Source organism: Bombina bombina, chromosome 10 (assembly GCF_027579735.1).
Source record: "Bombina bombina isolate aBomBom1 chromosome 10, aBomBom1.pri, whole genome shotgun sequence".
Taxonomy (NCBI): domain Eukaryota; kingdom Metazoa; phylum Chordata; class Amphibia; order Anura; family Bombinatoridae; genus Bombina; species Bombina bombina.
This window is the reverse complement of record NC_069508.1, coordinates 131,348,141-131,361,104: the sequence shown is the minus strand read 5'-3', so window position 1 is coordinate 131,361,104 and position 12,964 is coordinate 131,348,141. Positions and strand designations below refer to the sequence as shown.

Below are 12,964 nucleotides of genomic sequence, written 5' to 3'. Positions count from 1 at the left end.
TATTACAACAATTTTAAACTAATTACACCTACTCTAAGCCCCCTAATAAAATAACAAAGCCCCCCAAAATAAAAAAAATGCCCTACCCTATTCTAAATGACTAAAGTTCAAAGCTCTTTTACCTTACCAGCCCTGAACAGGGCCCTTTGCGGGGCATGCCCCAAGAAGTTCAGCTCTTTTGCCTGTAAAAAAAACCATACAATAGCCCCCCCCCCAACATTACAACCCACCACCCACATACCCCTAATCTAACCCAAACCCCCCTTAAATAAACCTAACACTAAGCCCCTGAAGATCTTCCTACCTTATCTTCACCATACCAGGTTCACCGATCGATCCAGAAGAGCTCCTCCGATGTCCTGATCCAAGCCCAAGCGGGGGGCTGAAGAGGTCCATGATCCGGCTGAAGTCTTCATCCAAGCGGGGCAGAAGAGGTCTTCCATCCGATTGAAGTCTTCATCCAAGTGGGATCTTCTATGGTCATCCATCCGGAGCGGCAGGATCCTGAAGACCTCCGACGCGGAACATCCATCCTGGCCGACGACTGAACGACGAATGACGGTTCCTTTAAATGACGTCATCCAAGATGGCTTCCCTCGAATTCCGATTGGCTGATAGGATTCTATCAGACAATCGGAATTAAGGTAGGAATATTCTGATTGGCTGATGGAATCAGCCAATCAGAATCAAGTTCAATCCGATTGGCTGAACTTTAGTAATTTAGAATAGGGTAGGGCATTTTTTTACTTTGGGGGGCTTTGTTATTTTATTAGGGGGCTTAGAGTAGGTGTAATTAGTTTAAAATTGTTGTAATATTTTTCTTATGTTTGTAAATATTTTTTTATTTTTTGTACTTTGTAGTTTTTTGTAGGTATTGTATTTAATTTATTGATTGATAGTGTAGTGTTAGGTTTAATTGTAGATAATTATAGGTATTTTATTTAATTAATTTATTGATAGTTTAGTGTTAGGTTTAATTGTAACTTAGGTTAGGATTTATTTTACAGGTAATTTTGTAATTATTTTAACTATTTTAGCTATTAAATAGTTCTTAACTATTTAATAGTTATTGTACCTGGTTAAAATAAATACAAAGTTACCTGTAAAATAAATATTAATCCTAAAATAGCTATAATATAATTATAATTTATATTGTAGCTATATTAGGATTTATTTTACAGGTAAGTATTTAGCTTTAAATAGGAATAATTTATTTAATAAGAGTTAATTAATTTCGTTAGATTAAAATTATATTTAATTTAGGGGGGTGTTAGTGTTAGAGTTAGACTTAGCTTTAGGGGTTAATACATTTATTAGAATAGCGGTGAGCTCCAGTCGGCAGATTAGGGGGTTAATAATTGAAGTTAGGTGTCGGCGATGTTAGGGAGGGCAGATTAGGGGTTAATACTATTTATTATAGGGTTAGTGAGGCGGATTAGGGGTTAATAACTTTATTATAGTAGCGCTCAGGTCCACTCGGCAGATTAGGGGTTAATAAGTGTAGGCAGGTGGAGGCGACGTTGTGGGGGGCAGATTAGGGGTTAATAAATATAATATAGGGGTCGGCGATGTTAGGGCAGCAGATTAGGGGTACATAGGGATAATGTAAGTAGCGGCGGTTTACGGAGCGGCAGATTAGGGGTTAATAATATGCAGGGGGCGGCAGATTAGGGGTTAATAAGTGTAAGGTTAGGGGTGTTTAGACTCGGGGTACATGTTAGGGTGTTAGGTGCAGACGTAGGAAGTGTTTCCGCATAGCAAACAATGGGGCTGCGTTAGAAGCTGAACGCGGCTTTTTTGCAGGTGTTAGGTTTTTTTTCAGCTCAAACAGCCCCATTGTTTTCTATGGGGGAATCGTGCACGAGCACGTTTTTGAGGCTGGCCGCTTGCGTAAGCAACTCTGGTATCGAGAGTTGAAGCTGCGTTAAATATGCTCTACGCTCCTTTTTTGGAGCCTAACACAGCCTTTATGTGGACTCTCAATACCAGAGTTATTTTTATGGTGCGGCCAGAAAAAAGCCGGCGTTAGCTTTTCGGGTCGTTACCGACCAAACTCCAAATCTAGCCGTTAGAGTTTGTTAGGGGTGATGTAACAGCCATTTATGGCAATAATCAACCAATCAGTATGCACATTTTCTTAAATCTCATGTAACCCCTTAGAACCCTTGCAAAATGCATGCAAGTCTAACTTTATATATAAATAATGGACATGTTTTAAATAATTATAATTTTGTAAATTTATTTACATAGGTGTGTCCCTAATTTAGTAAACAATTTTTTTTTTTGCATAATTTAATTCTCAACAATTACATTTCCATCCATTTGAGAATTTAAACCAAAAGGTATCCTGGTCTTTGTACATGACAGGTGACACTAAAGGAATAGTAGTCCGCCTAGCAAGTGTGTATACAATTCAATCACAGCAATAGTTTTCCATACATCTATATTTGCAGAAGAGAAGAGGAAACATTTTGAACTCTTCGGATGGAATACAAGGAATACCTGGTTTATTCCATTCATCAGAAATTAGATCAGAATGAAAAAGATTGAAAAGCTGTGTGGGGACTTCCTTACATCTTTTTATTTTTAACAGGTTGCTAATTTATCTGTAGCAGGAGAATCCTCTACTTCTAAAGCAATTAAAACCTTCGGTAATAGAGTGTGAATATGCTTAAGTCTGAAATAAAAGGACGCAACCTTTGCCACTAAGTCAGGAGGAAAAGGAATCTTCAGATTCAAAAGTACCCCTTTTATCTATGGGAAATTTAGAAATGTCACAACTAAGATGTCCCTGATGAGCCAAAAGCCAGACAAAGATCACATTCCACCCCTTGCATGTGTTTAACTACTGGAGGCAAAGCTATCAATTTATTAATGGAAGAGTGATTATATTCCTTACATTTTGGAAATTGTTCCGTAGAAGCTGCACGGGTGTAGCCATGGTTAGCTGTAGAGCCTTGGGAACAATACACTGCTGAATATCCTTACAACGTAAGCACAAATTGAAAGGGGTTAAATAACCACTGGATTGTACTTCCAAAGGATAGAAGCTCAAAGGGACAAAAGTCAAAATTAAAGTTTCATGATTCAGATAAAGCATGCAAGTTAAAAAACAAACAAACAAAAAAAATTTTCAATTTATTTCCATTATCAAAAGGTTCACATTCTTTTTATATAAAAACTCTCTGAGGCTACAGCTACTACTGAGCATGTGCACAGTAAATCCAAAAATGCATTTTGTGATTTGTCGGATGATTGTCACATGATAATGGGGGAGGGATAATTGGATTAACCAGAAAATATTCTACTGCTCGTTTCAAATTGAAAGTGCAACTGCACTGTCTTTGTGTTATGTATTTGTCAATTATTCAATCCTACTGTATTTAGTAGTCCTTTAGGTATCCGAGATAGACAGAAGCAGTAAAAAGGCACACATGTATTTAACCCTTGAGGGAAACTTGTCACAATGTAAAACCGAGTAATCCCTGTAAGGTAATACAGCAAGGTATACTAAAAAGTAAGTTCTGTAAATAACGGTATAAAATAGTAATGGCTAACAAACAATAAACAACATCAAAGTAAGCGTTAAATAATTTATCCCCGACTTTTAGAAAAGTTCTTCAGAGAGTCTCACCACCTCCACCAGTCCTGAGAGCGTCTCTCGACACACAGATAGTTACACATCTCAGAAACAGAAAAAGACTGGAAGGTGCGCTAAAAAGGTCAACCCTTTGTGCCGAACCCAATGTCGAAACCCTGGATTTTAGTGCAGGTGAGTAAAGAAGGCTCATTAAAGTGCTAATAAGACGGTAAACCAAGTGACCTAAAACTGCTATAGAAATCGGTAGTGTATGAGTATATGTCGCCAGTCTGTGTGAATCATCATGTGTAAATGTTAACGCTAATAGCCTGTGGGCTGTTAAGGTGCATTGTTCATATCTGTCAGTAGCTTTGTCTACTAAAGTTATCGCAGCTACAGATAACTTTTCCAGTAGACAGACCCATCCGTGGCAGTGCAAGCATAGTGCCAAGGGTCTCACAAGGAATAGCACAGTTTAACCCAGGTGGGATTGGCAGTTAAATCCGCATTTCGCCTGGTAGGCCTGTGACATTTCCACTCTGGGATTTTCAATACTTGGCTGAAACTTTAGTCTTCCCCTCTGTCCTCCGTAGGCGCTCAGAGGGGGAAATGGGTCTCAAATTGGTTAGAGAAACCCTATAAACAACAAGTAGATCAGCACTTCAAAATTCACCTTACTCCATCCCGGAGGCAAAAATTTGACGGAGTGATTCATGGAAGGTTTTTAAACTTTGGTATGTAGGGGTGTTTTTGCTCCCTCATAGTGGACTGGAGGACAATCCCACATGTGATGACCTTGTAGACTCTCACCATCTATTGAAAAATGATTTGTGTCCCCTTAAGGTTTACTTGTATGTTATTATGAAATATAATCTGCTAAATTATTTGTTTAGAGGCAATTTAAATATGACATGTGTAATTGTACTGTGAAAATCTACACACACACACATTCAGTTCATTATTTGGAAGCAATGGCACATACCTGTTCTTATGCCAAACTTCAGTCATTAACTTTTGGTAGCTCTTACAAAGTGCTGGCTTCTTGTCAGTACGAACTAGACCCCCACAGTCAAGAAAGTAATGTGTAAGGGGAGGACTGAAAAGAAAAAAAATAGTAGAATCAATAAACATGCCTTATTATTTCAACCTTGCGCATATGGATTGTATCCTAGCATTTTCAAATAATACCTACCCTGGTTATCTTTCCCTCTCTATCACTGCTAGGTATATAACTTCATACTACATGGAGTAGGTAAAATATCGCAGAAACCAGATTCTTCTCCCCTTAAAGAGACATGAAACTAAAAACTAATGTTTCATTATTCAGATACAGCATGCAATTTTAGGGGGACAGACGGACTTTACAATGTAATTATTTTACCAAATTTAATTCTATTGGTATCCTTTGTTAAAGAACATATTTAGGCAGGCTCTGGAGTGTGCATGTTTCTTGAACAGTATATGGCAACAGCGTAGACATGTGCACACCCTATGCCTAATTATGTAGGGTTCTTTTGTCTTTCTTTTTCAACAAAGGATACAAGAGAACAAAAAATAATTATGCTTACCTGATAAATTAATTTCAATCATGATGATGAGAGTCCATGAGCCATTCATTAACTTTGTGATTCAACTCCTGTCCACTAGGAGGCAAAGTTACCAAAAATTCCACAAACTTTTAATCCCTCTCTGGTATCCCAGTCTAATGTAAAGCCGATAAAAGGAGAAGGTATTAAAGTAGGGAAGGACAAAGCTGGGTACAGTGAGGTATATATTAAAACTGCCACCAAATGAAAAAATCTAAAAGGTCAGGGACTTGTGGACTATCACCACCATGAAAGAAATAATTTATCAGGTAAGCATACATTTTGTTTTCTTTCATAAGGTGGCGAGAGTCCATGAACCATTACTTGTGGGATCTAATATCCAAGCTTTAAAGTCCATGAGTAAATAAGAGGGTAAGTTAAGGCATGCACCGATTTACTGTTTACTAAGACTATAGGACTTTCCTGTCAATAAATATCTCAAAGATGGAAAAGAAAATGTTGTAAAAATGGAGTAAAGAAAACCAAGTTGCTAGTGCTGTGCAATATACACAACAGAAACTTCCTTTTAAAAGGCCCAGAAAGTAGTAACATTGACTGTAAAGAAAGATTTCCTGCTTCTGAGCAAGCCATATACTTTAACCAGGAAACTAAATAAAACTGTTGTCTACTGACTTATAAGTGGTCTAAAGAAATAATTGATTAAATCCTAAGTAGGATGTGAGTAAACTTTATATGTTCTTTAAAAATTGACATAGAACAAAGCAAAGAACTACAATGTTCTGACTGAATTCATTCAAAGAAAATACTAATAGAAAATAAGATAAGGAGCGTTGCAAGAAAGAGCAAACAATTCAGACACTGTGCTTGGAAAAATATTGTAAAAGAAATACAACTTGTCAAAAGAAGTTGTTTAATTCATTTATAGGTTAAACAAAATAGTATGTAAAACACTTAAAGCCAATATGTATCTAGGAAGGGAAAGTGACTTGTTTGACTAAATGTAGAACAAAGATCTGCAGAGAAGACTGCTTCCAGCAGAGGATATCACAACAATGACCTGACAGGAGGTGACTAAGGGACAAATTACAGCGACAACTGTAAAAGGCTGACCTAACAGGGGGAGGCTAAAGGAGAAGGATGTTTTTTTTCTGTCACTGCCCAGTACTGCAAGTTCCCCTGTCTTGTATTCCTTATTGTGTGAGGGGAAAAAGGGTCTCACATAGGTTTGAGAAGCCCTTTCAACAAAGAATCTGGAGCTCTTCTATTCTTCACCTTCCTCCTGTAGAGGCAACGATTAAGACTGGGATACCAGAGGTGTGAGAGGGATTAACAGTGAATGAAATTTTGGGTCTCTTTGCCTCTTCCTAGTGGCCAGGAGTTGAAATCTCACAGGTAATGGCTCGTGGACTCTCACCACCTTATGAATGAAACCGGGAAACTTTTTTTACTTGCATGTTCAACCTGAATCATGAAAGTGTGTTACTTTCATGCCCCTTTAAAGATGCCTTCAGTTCACATATGAACAAGCCAAGGATGACTAGAGATAGAAGAATAGGGAATAATGTGGAGAGACTCAGAAACATGATCTTTGGTTGAAGGTAACTGCAAACTCTGTGCTATGTCTGTAGGCACTGGACACTGAGAAAGCCAAAAATGCCACCAAGGAGATATAATATAGGCTGAAGGTTAATGACATCCCTCACACATAAGCCACATGCCCAATACAAAGTAAAACCATTATCCTGTGCATGATAAAGTTAAAATAGCATAATACATTTGTGGGAACTGACATAATAAAATCTAGCCCATAGGTTAGATATAAACATGGCCAGAACAAATTCAGACATATTTACCCTCTATAAAAAAGAAGGAAAGGGAAAGGCAGTGATCTCCCCAGGACCTTTTTAGCAGGTGTACCACCAGGCTGATTTTGCTGATCACCTGGCAAAAATTGTTATCAATATTAAGCTAAAATTAGCTAATATTAAAAAAGTTAAATTTTTAGTGCACAAATTATCATTGACGACTTCGTGCTTGCACAATAGTGTTAACATAGGAACATTTTTCTAATGTAAACACTTGCCCGATATTGAAATCACAATATCGTGATTTCAATGCCAGGATCAGATCATGGGGGGCTGCATACACTGGTAGGCACGCCCACCAGGCCGATACTTTACTGCGTCAAAGGAGGAAGGTGCAGGACACCATATAAGGTAAAAAAAAGTTCTGTGCAGTCCTAAGGGGGTTGAAGCCCAGTGCTGTTAGGATGGCATGGAACATCCTAAGGGTGTGAAGGGGTTAAATACATTTATGCTAAATTGTGCAATAAATTTGTGCTTTGGATAGCAGTAAATGAAATAATGTTAGAAAATATTACACTGCCCCCACATGGATACTTCATTATGCCACCCGGCATTGTGGAGAACACTGCAAGGTCTACTGAAAAGCTGAAATATCAGGGTGAGCATAGAGAACAGTAATCGGCAAATATCGTGAAGAAAATCATACCGTAAAGAGATGGACAAACATTCTTTCTGTAGCATACTGTACTACAAATAAGGCAGCACTGAGGCAGGATGGAGGAAGTGTATATATAGGCATCCTGCCCCTCTAGGTTGCTGGGAGGTGTTACTAAATGCCACGGTACAGCACATAATCCTACTATAGTGTAAGAGAATATTTATACATAGTTTGAATTTAAATACAGAAAAAACATAAAATCAGAAATCCTATTGTAAAAATGAAAAAGAGTCTGGGTATGAGTATGGTAAGAGAGTCTACAGCTGCATTCTTTACTTGTGGGAAATACTGAACCTAGCCACCAGGAGGAGGCAAAGACACCCCAGACAAAGGCTTAAATACCTCCCCCACTTCCTCATAACCCCAGTCATTCTGCTGAGGGAACAAGGAACAGTAGGAGAAATATCAGGGTGAAAAAGGTGCCAGAAGAAAAAAATTCAAATTTAGGGCCGCCCATCTGAGAACACGGGCGGGAGCTGTGGACTCTTCTCATACAGATGGAAATTAAATTATCAGGTAAGCATGATTTATATTTTCCATCTTAATATGGGAAGAGTCCACAGCTGCATTCCTTACTTGTGGGAAACATATACCCAAGCTCCAGACGGAATACTAACGGGAGGGAAAAGAGAGAGGCGGGCCCTAATCTGAGGGCACAACAGCCTGCAAAACCTTTCTCCTGAAGGCTGCTTCAGCAGAAACAAAAACATCAAACTTGTAAAATTTTGGAAAAAGTATGTAAGGAGAACCAGGTAGCCTTACAAATCTGATCCATAGAGGCCTCATTTTTGAAGGCCCAAGAGGAAACCACTGCTCTCGTAGAATGAGACGTAATCCTCAGAGGAGGCTTATGTCCCGCCATTTCTATGCTAAACGGATGACACTTCGCAGGCAAAAAGATAAGGAAGTCGAAGAGGCCCTCTGATCCCTACGCTTCTCGGAAAAGAGAACAGAGAAAGTGGTGTGTCTTAATTCCTACGTGGCCCGAAGTTAGAACTTCAAGGCACAAACCACACCAAGAAATACGTTGTAAACGTTCCTTCGAGGGAGAAGGATTAGGACATAAGAAAGGAACCACAAACTCTTGATTGATGGTTCACAGAACAGGCTTATCAGCATGAAAAGCCAGATAAGGAGGGACGCATTGCAAGGCAGCAATCACAGATACTCTGCGCGCAGAAGCAATAGCCAGTAGAAAAGGAACCTTCCAAGACAACAATTTAATGTCTACTTCATGCATAGGCTTCAACGGAACCTGTTACAAAACCTTAAAGGGACATTAAACTCAAATGGTTTTCTTTCATGATTCAGATAGAGAATACCATTTTAAACAACTTTCTAGTTTACTTCTATTATCGAATTTGCTTCATTCTTTTGATATTCTTTCCTGAAACGCATATCTAGATAGGCTCAGTAGCTTCTGATTGGTGGCTGCATATAGATGCCTCATGTGATTGGCTCACCCGTGTACATTGCTATTTCTTTAACAAAGGATATCTAAAGAATAAAGCAAATTAGATAATAGAAGTAAATTGGAATGATGTTTAAAATTGTATTCTCTGTCTGAATTATGAAAGAAATTTTTTGGGTTTAATGTCCCTTTAAGGACAAGATTTAAACTCCAAGGAGGAGCCTTAGATCTAAACACAGGTCTGATCCCAGCAGAGTCTTAACAAATGGCTACACATCTGGAAGCTCTGCAAACCTCTTGTGCAGTAACACAGACAGGGCCAAAAACTGTCCCTTCAGGGGACTTGCAGAAAAGTCCTTCTCCAGGTTGTCCTGGAGAACAGAATAAGTAGGTCCTCCACACCTTATGATAGATGCAACGTGCAACCAGCTTACAAGCTTTAATGAGAGTAAAACTAACTCTCTCAGAAAACCCTCTCTTGGCTAGGACTAAGCGTTCAATCTCCAGTCAGCCTCAGAGAATCTAGACATTGATGAACAAAGAGACTTTGGTCAGCAGATCCCTGCGACAAGGTAACTTCCATGGAAGAGATGATGACATCCCCACTAGATCCGCGAACCATATCCTTTGTGGCCAAGACGGAGCAGTCAGTATCACTGACGCCTGCTTGACTCGAGCCACTACACTAGGACGCAGTGGTAACCGTCGGAAAGGATAAATTAGATTGAACCTCCAAGGCACAGTTAATGCATCTGATAGCTCCGCCTGAGGATCCCTGTACCTTGACCTCTATCTGGGTAGCTTGGTATTGAGACATTATAAGATCTTCCGCTTGTAAATCTCTGCAAACACTCAGGATGAAGGATTGTCTGCTGAGGAAATACGCACCCCAGTTGGATATGTGGATCGATGACAGGGAACAAATGCGGGTGTCCCCCACACCAGAATCCGAGATACTTCCCTCAAAACTAAGGAGCTTCTCGTTCCCCCCTGATGGTTGATGTAAGCCACCGAGGATATATTGATTTGAATTTGATTAACTGGGACAAACCCAGCAGAGGCCAAAACTTCAAAGCATTGTATATTGCCCGAAGATCCAAAATGAGATCAGGAGGGAGCTTTACCTCCTGAGACCAGAGGCCCTGTGCCTTCCTGGCATCCCAAACAGCTCTCCATCCTGACAGACTCGCAACTGTAGTCACAATCACCCAGGATGGTCTTGAGACGGATCTCCCTCAGGACAACTGATCCGGCCAAAACCACCAAGAGAGCGATTCTCCCGATTGGTTGTCCAGAGAAATCTGTTTAGACAGATCCGAATGATCGCCGTTCCACTCGTTCAGCATGCTCAGTTGCAACAGTCTGAGGTGAAACCTGGCAAAGGAAATGATGTCCAAGCTGGAGACTATGAGACCAACCACCACCATACACCGAGCCACAGATGGCCTTAAGGAGATCTGGAGGGCAAGACATGTTGAAGCTATCTTGCAAAGTCTCTGGTCTGTTAGAAATATTCTCATGTCTATGGAGACTATTATAGTACTCAAGAATTCTACCCTGGTACTTGAGCAAGAGAACTCTCTCTAAATTATCTGCCATCCATGGGATCGAAGAGGACAGAGGAGATATTCTGAATGGTCCACTCTTCGAAAAATTTCTTTAGCTAGATCAAACGAAAGGCAATAAACTGGAAGTGCTGGTCCAGGAATGCAAACCTTAGGAACTGGAAGTGGTCCTTGAGGATTGGTACGAGAAGGGAGCATCCTTCAGATCTATCGTGGTCATGAACTACCCCTCTCAAACGAGGGGAAGAATGGACCTTATTGTCTCCATCTTAAACAAGGGGACATTTAAAAACCTCAGGTGGCTGAGACTTAAAACCTATCTTATAACCCTGAGCAATGACCTAAAGGGCAAATGGATCCTGCACGTCCCTGAACCAAGCAACTGAAAAGAGTGACATACTGCCCCCTACACGATCCAGAAGAGGACCGCGGACCGCCCATCCATGCAGACGTAGACTTGGCGGGCTTCTTGCTCTGCTTAGATTTATTCCAGGACTGAGCCGGCTTCCAAGAGCTCTTGGGTTGCTCTGGCTTAGCGGAGAACTGCTTACATGGGCTTTATCAGAACGAAAAGAATAAAAATCGCCCCTTAGATTAGTTCATATACTCTTGCGGTAGGAAGGCACCCCTGTGACTGTGGAGATAATTGAGTCCAGGCCTGGACCAGACAAAATCATTTTCTTAAAGGGAGGGAAGAAGTCTAGAATTAGAAGTCATATCCGCAGACCATGACTTCAGCCAGATCCTGACGTGCCTAAACAGAAAATGCTGAAGCTATAGCATTCAAGCGAATAAACTGCCTAATAGCAGCACAGATAAAAGAATTAACAACCCTCAAGCCAGTAAATCTTTTTTAAGTAACATCGAGGGGATCCTCCATCCCAATCAAATCCTATAAGGAGTCACACCAGATGGTAGTTTCTCCAGTAACCGCGGCAAAAGCTGTCGCCGGTTGAAACAAATATCCGTATGTTGAAACATCTTTCTTAACAGTGTTTCCATCTTTTATACATGGGCTCTTCAAATGAAGAACTAACCTGCAACGGGATAGTAGTGCGATTAGCAAGGGTGAAGATAACGCCATTCCATTTAGGGACGGAACCTCATAACTCCATTGAGAGTCCAGGACAGGGGACAATTTGTTAAAGGGAGAAGAGGGGGGGAAAAGGAATCCAATCCTGTCCCATTCAGTCTTAATAATGTTCGCCATCTAACAGGAGCAGGGAAGGATAAAGTACCACCCTGTCCTCAAACTCTATCCAATTTAGGAATTAAAGGTTCATCAGGCAATTTGGCCTCTGGAACCTCTGAATTCGCCAAAAACTTCCTTTAGAAGAAAGCGCAAATTCCTAAACTAAAGTCTGGTTCCTCCGCAGCCAGAGGTTTAAAGGCAGCAGACTACAACCCAGAATATTCATACTCTGATGTCTCAAAAAGAACTTCATCCTCGGATAACCCTCAGTTAAATTCAATATATTATCTGATGTACTCTGGGAAGGAGTGCAATATGTAACCTTTCGCTTGCGCTTAGCAGGGCGAGGTAAAGAATTAAAGGCCGCGGACACTGCCGTCTGAACTTCGCAGTAACGTCTGGTGAAAAAAGGCCCCCTCCAGATGGAGGATCAGCAATGCTACGGGAAAACTGCATGTGTAGAGATATAAGAATGTAGGGTACGCACCACACTGGACGACAACTCCTCAGAGGTGGACGGCTCCGTGGTATCAAACATGTTTGATATTATCACATTATCAAGGCATATGGAACATAATTGAGAGGGCGGAACTAAGGCCTCCTCACCATATAAACAGGAATTACTCATTAGGAATAGAGGGAGTGTAACAGAATCCTCCATCGCTAGTGCAATAACCGGAGAACTAGAGAAATAAAACATCTTATTTTATTCAAAAAACGACACCCTTATATCCCAATGGCTGGGGCCCTCACCAACTCCTATGACCCAGACAGTACAGAGATTTAGGACTCCTCTCTGATAGACGCCCGGTCAGGAAAAAAAGGGAATGAATCACATGGTGCATAATGCAGGACCGTCCCTGCTATGAGAAAGCGTGCCAAGCTTGTGAGCTGCATGGCTTTCAAAGTGAAAGTGAAACCTGTATATTCCATAACAGCCTATGAGCCCATAACATCTCACACATAAAGCAGCATAAAATCAAATAAACATATAAGATTATTCCCCCCTAAGGAGATATTAACCTTTGATTCTATACAGATAAAAGGAGTCACACTGTGACCCTGTCTTCTTGCATTATCATACATGTATAAAATATGAAACGATCTTACCAGAATATAAGCCGTGGAACAGGAACATGGCCCTTC

General features: G+C 40.4%; 1 protein-coding gene across 1 annotated transcript in view; it reads right to left on the bottom strand.

Annotated features, from left to right (window-relative positions):
• The window catches only part of USP33 (ubiquitin specific peptidase 33), a 315,907-nt gene that overhangs the window by 199,430 nt on the left and 103,513 nt on the right, over nt 1-12,964 (bottom strand). The window contains exon 8 of the mRNA XM_053693333.1: nt 4,563-4,676. Within this exon, the coding sequence (XP_053549308.1) occupies nt 4,563-4,676 (114 nt within the window). The remainder of the gene's footprint in view (nt 1-4,562; nt 4,677-12,964) is intronic.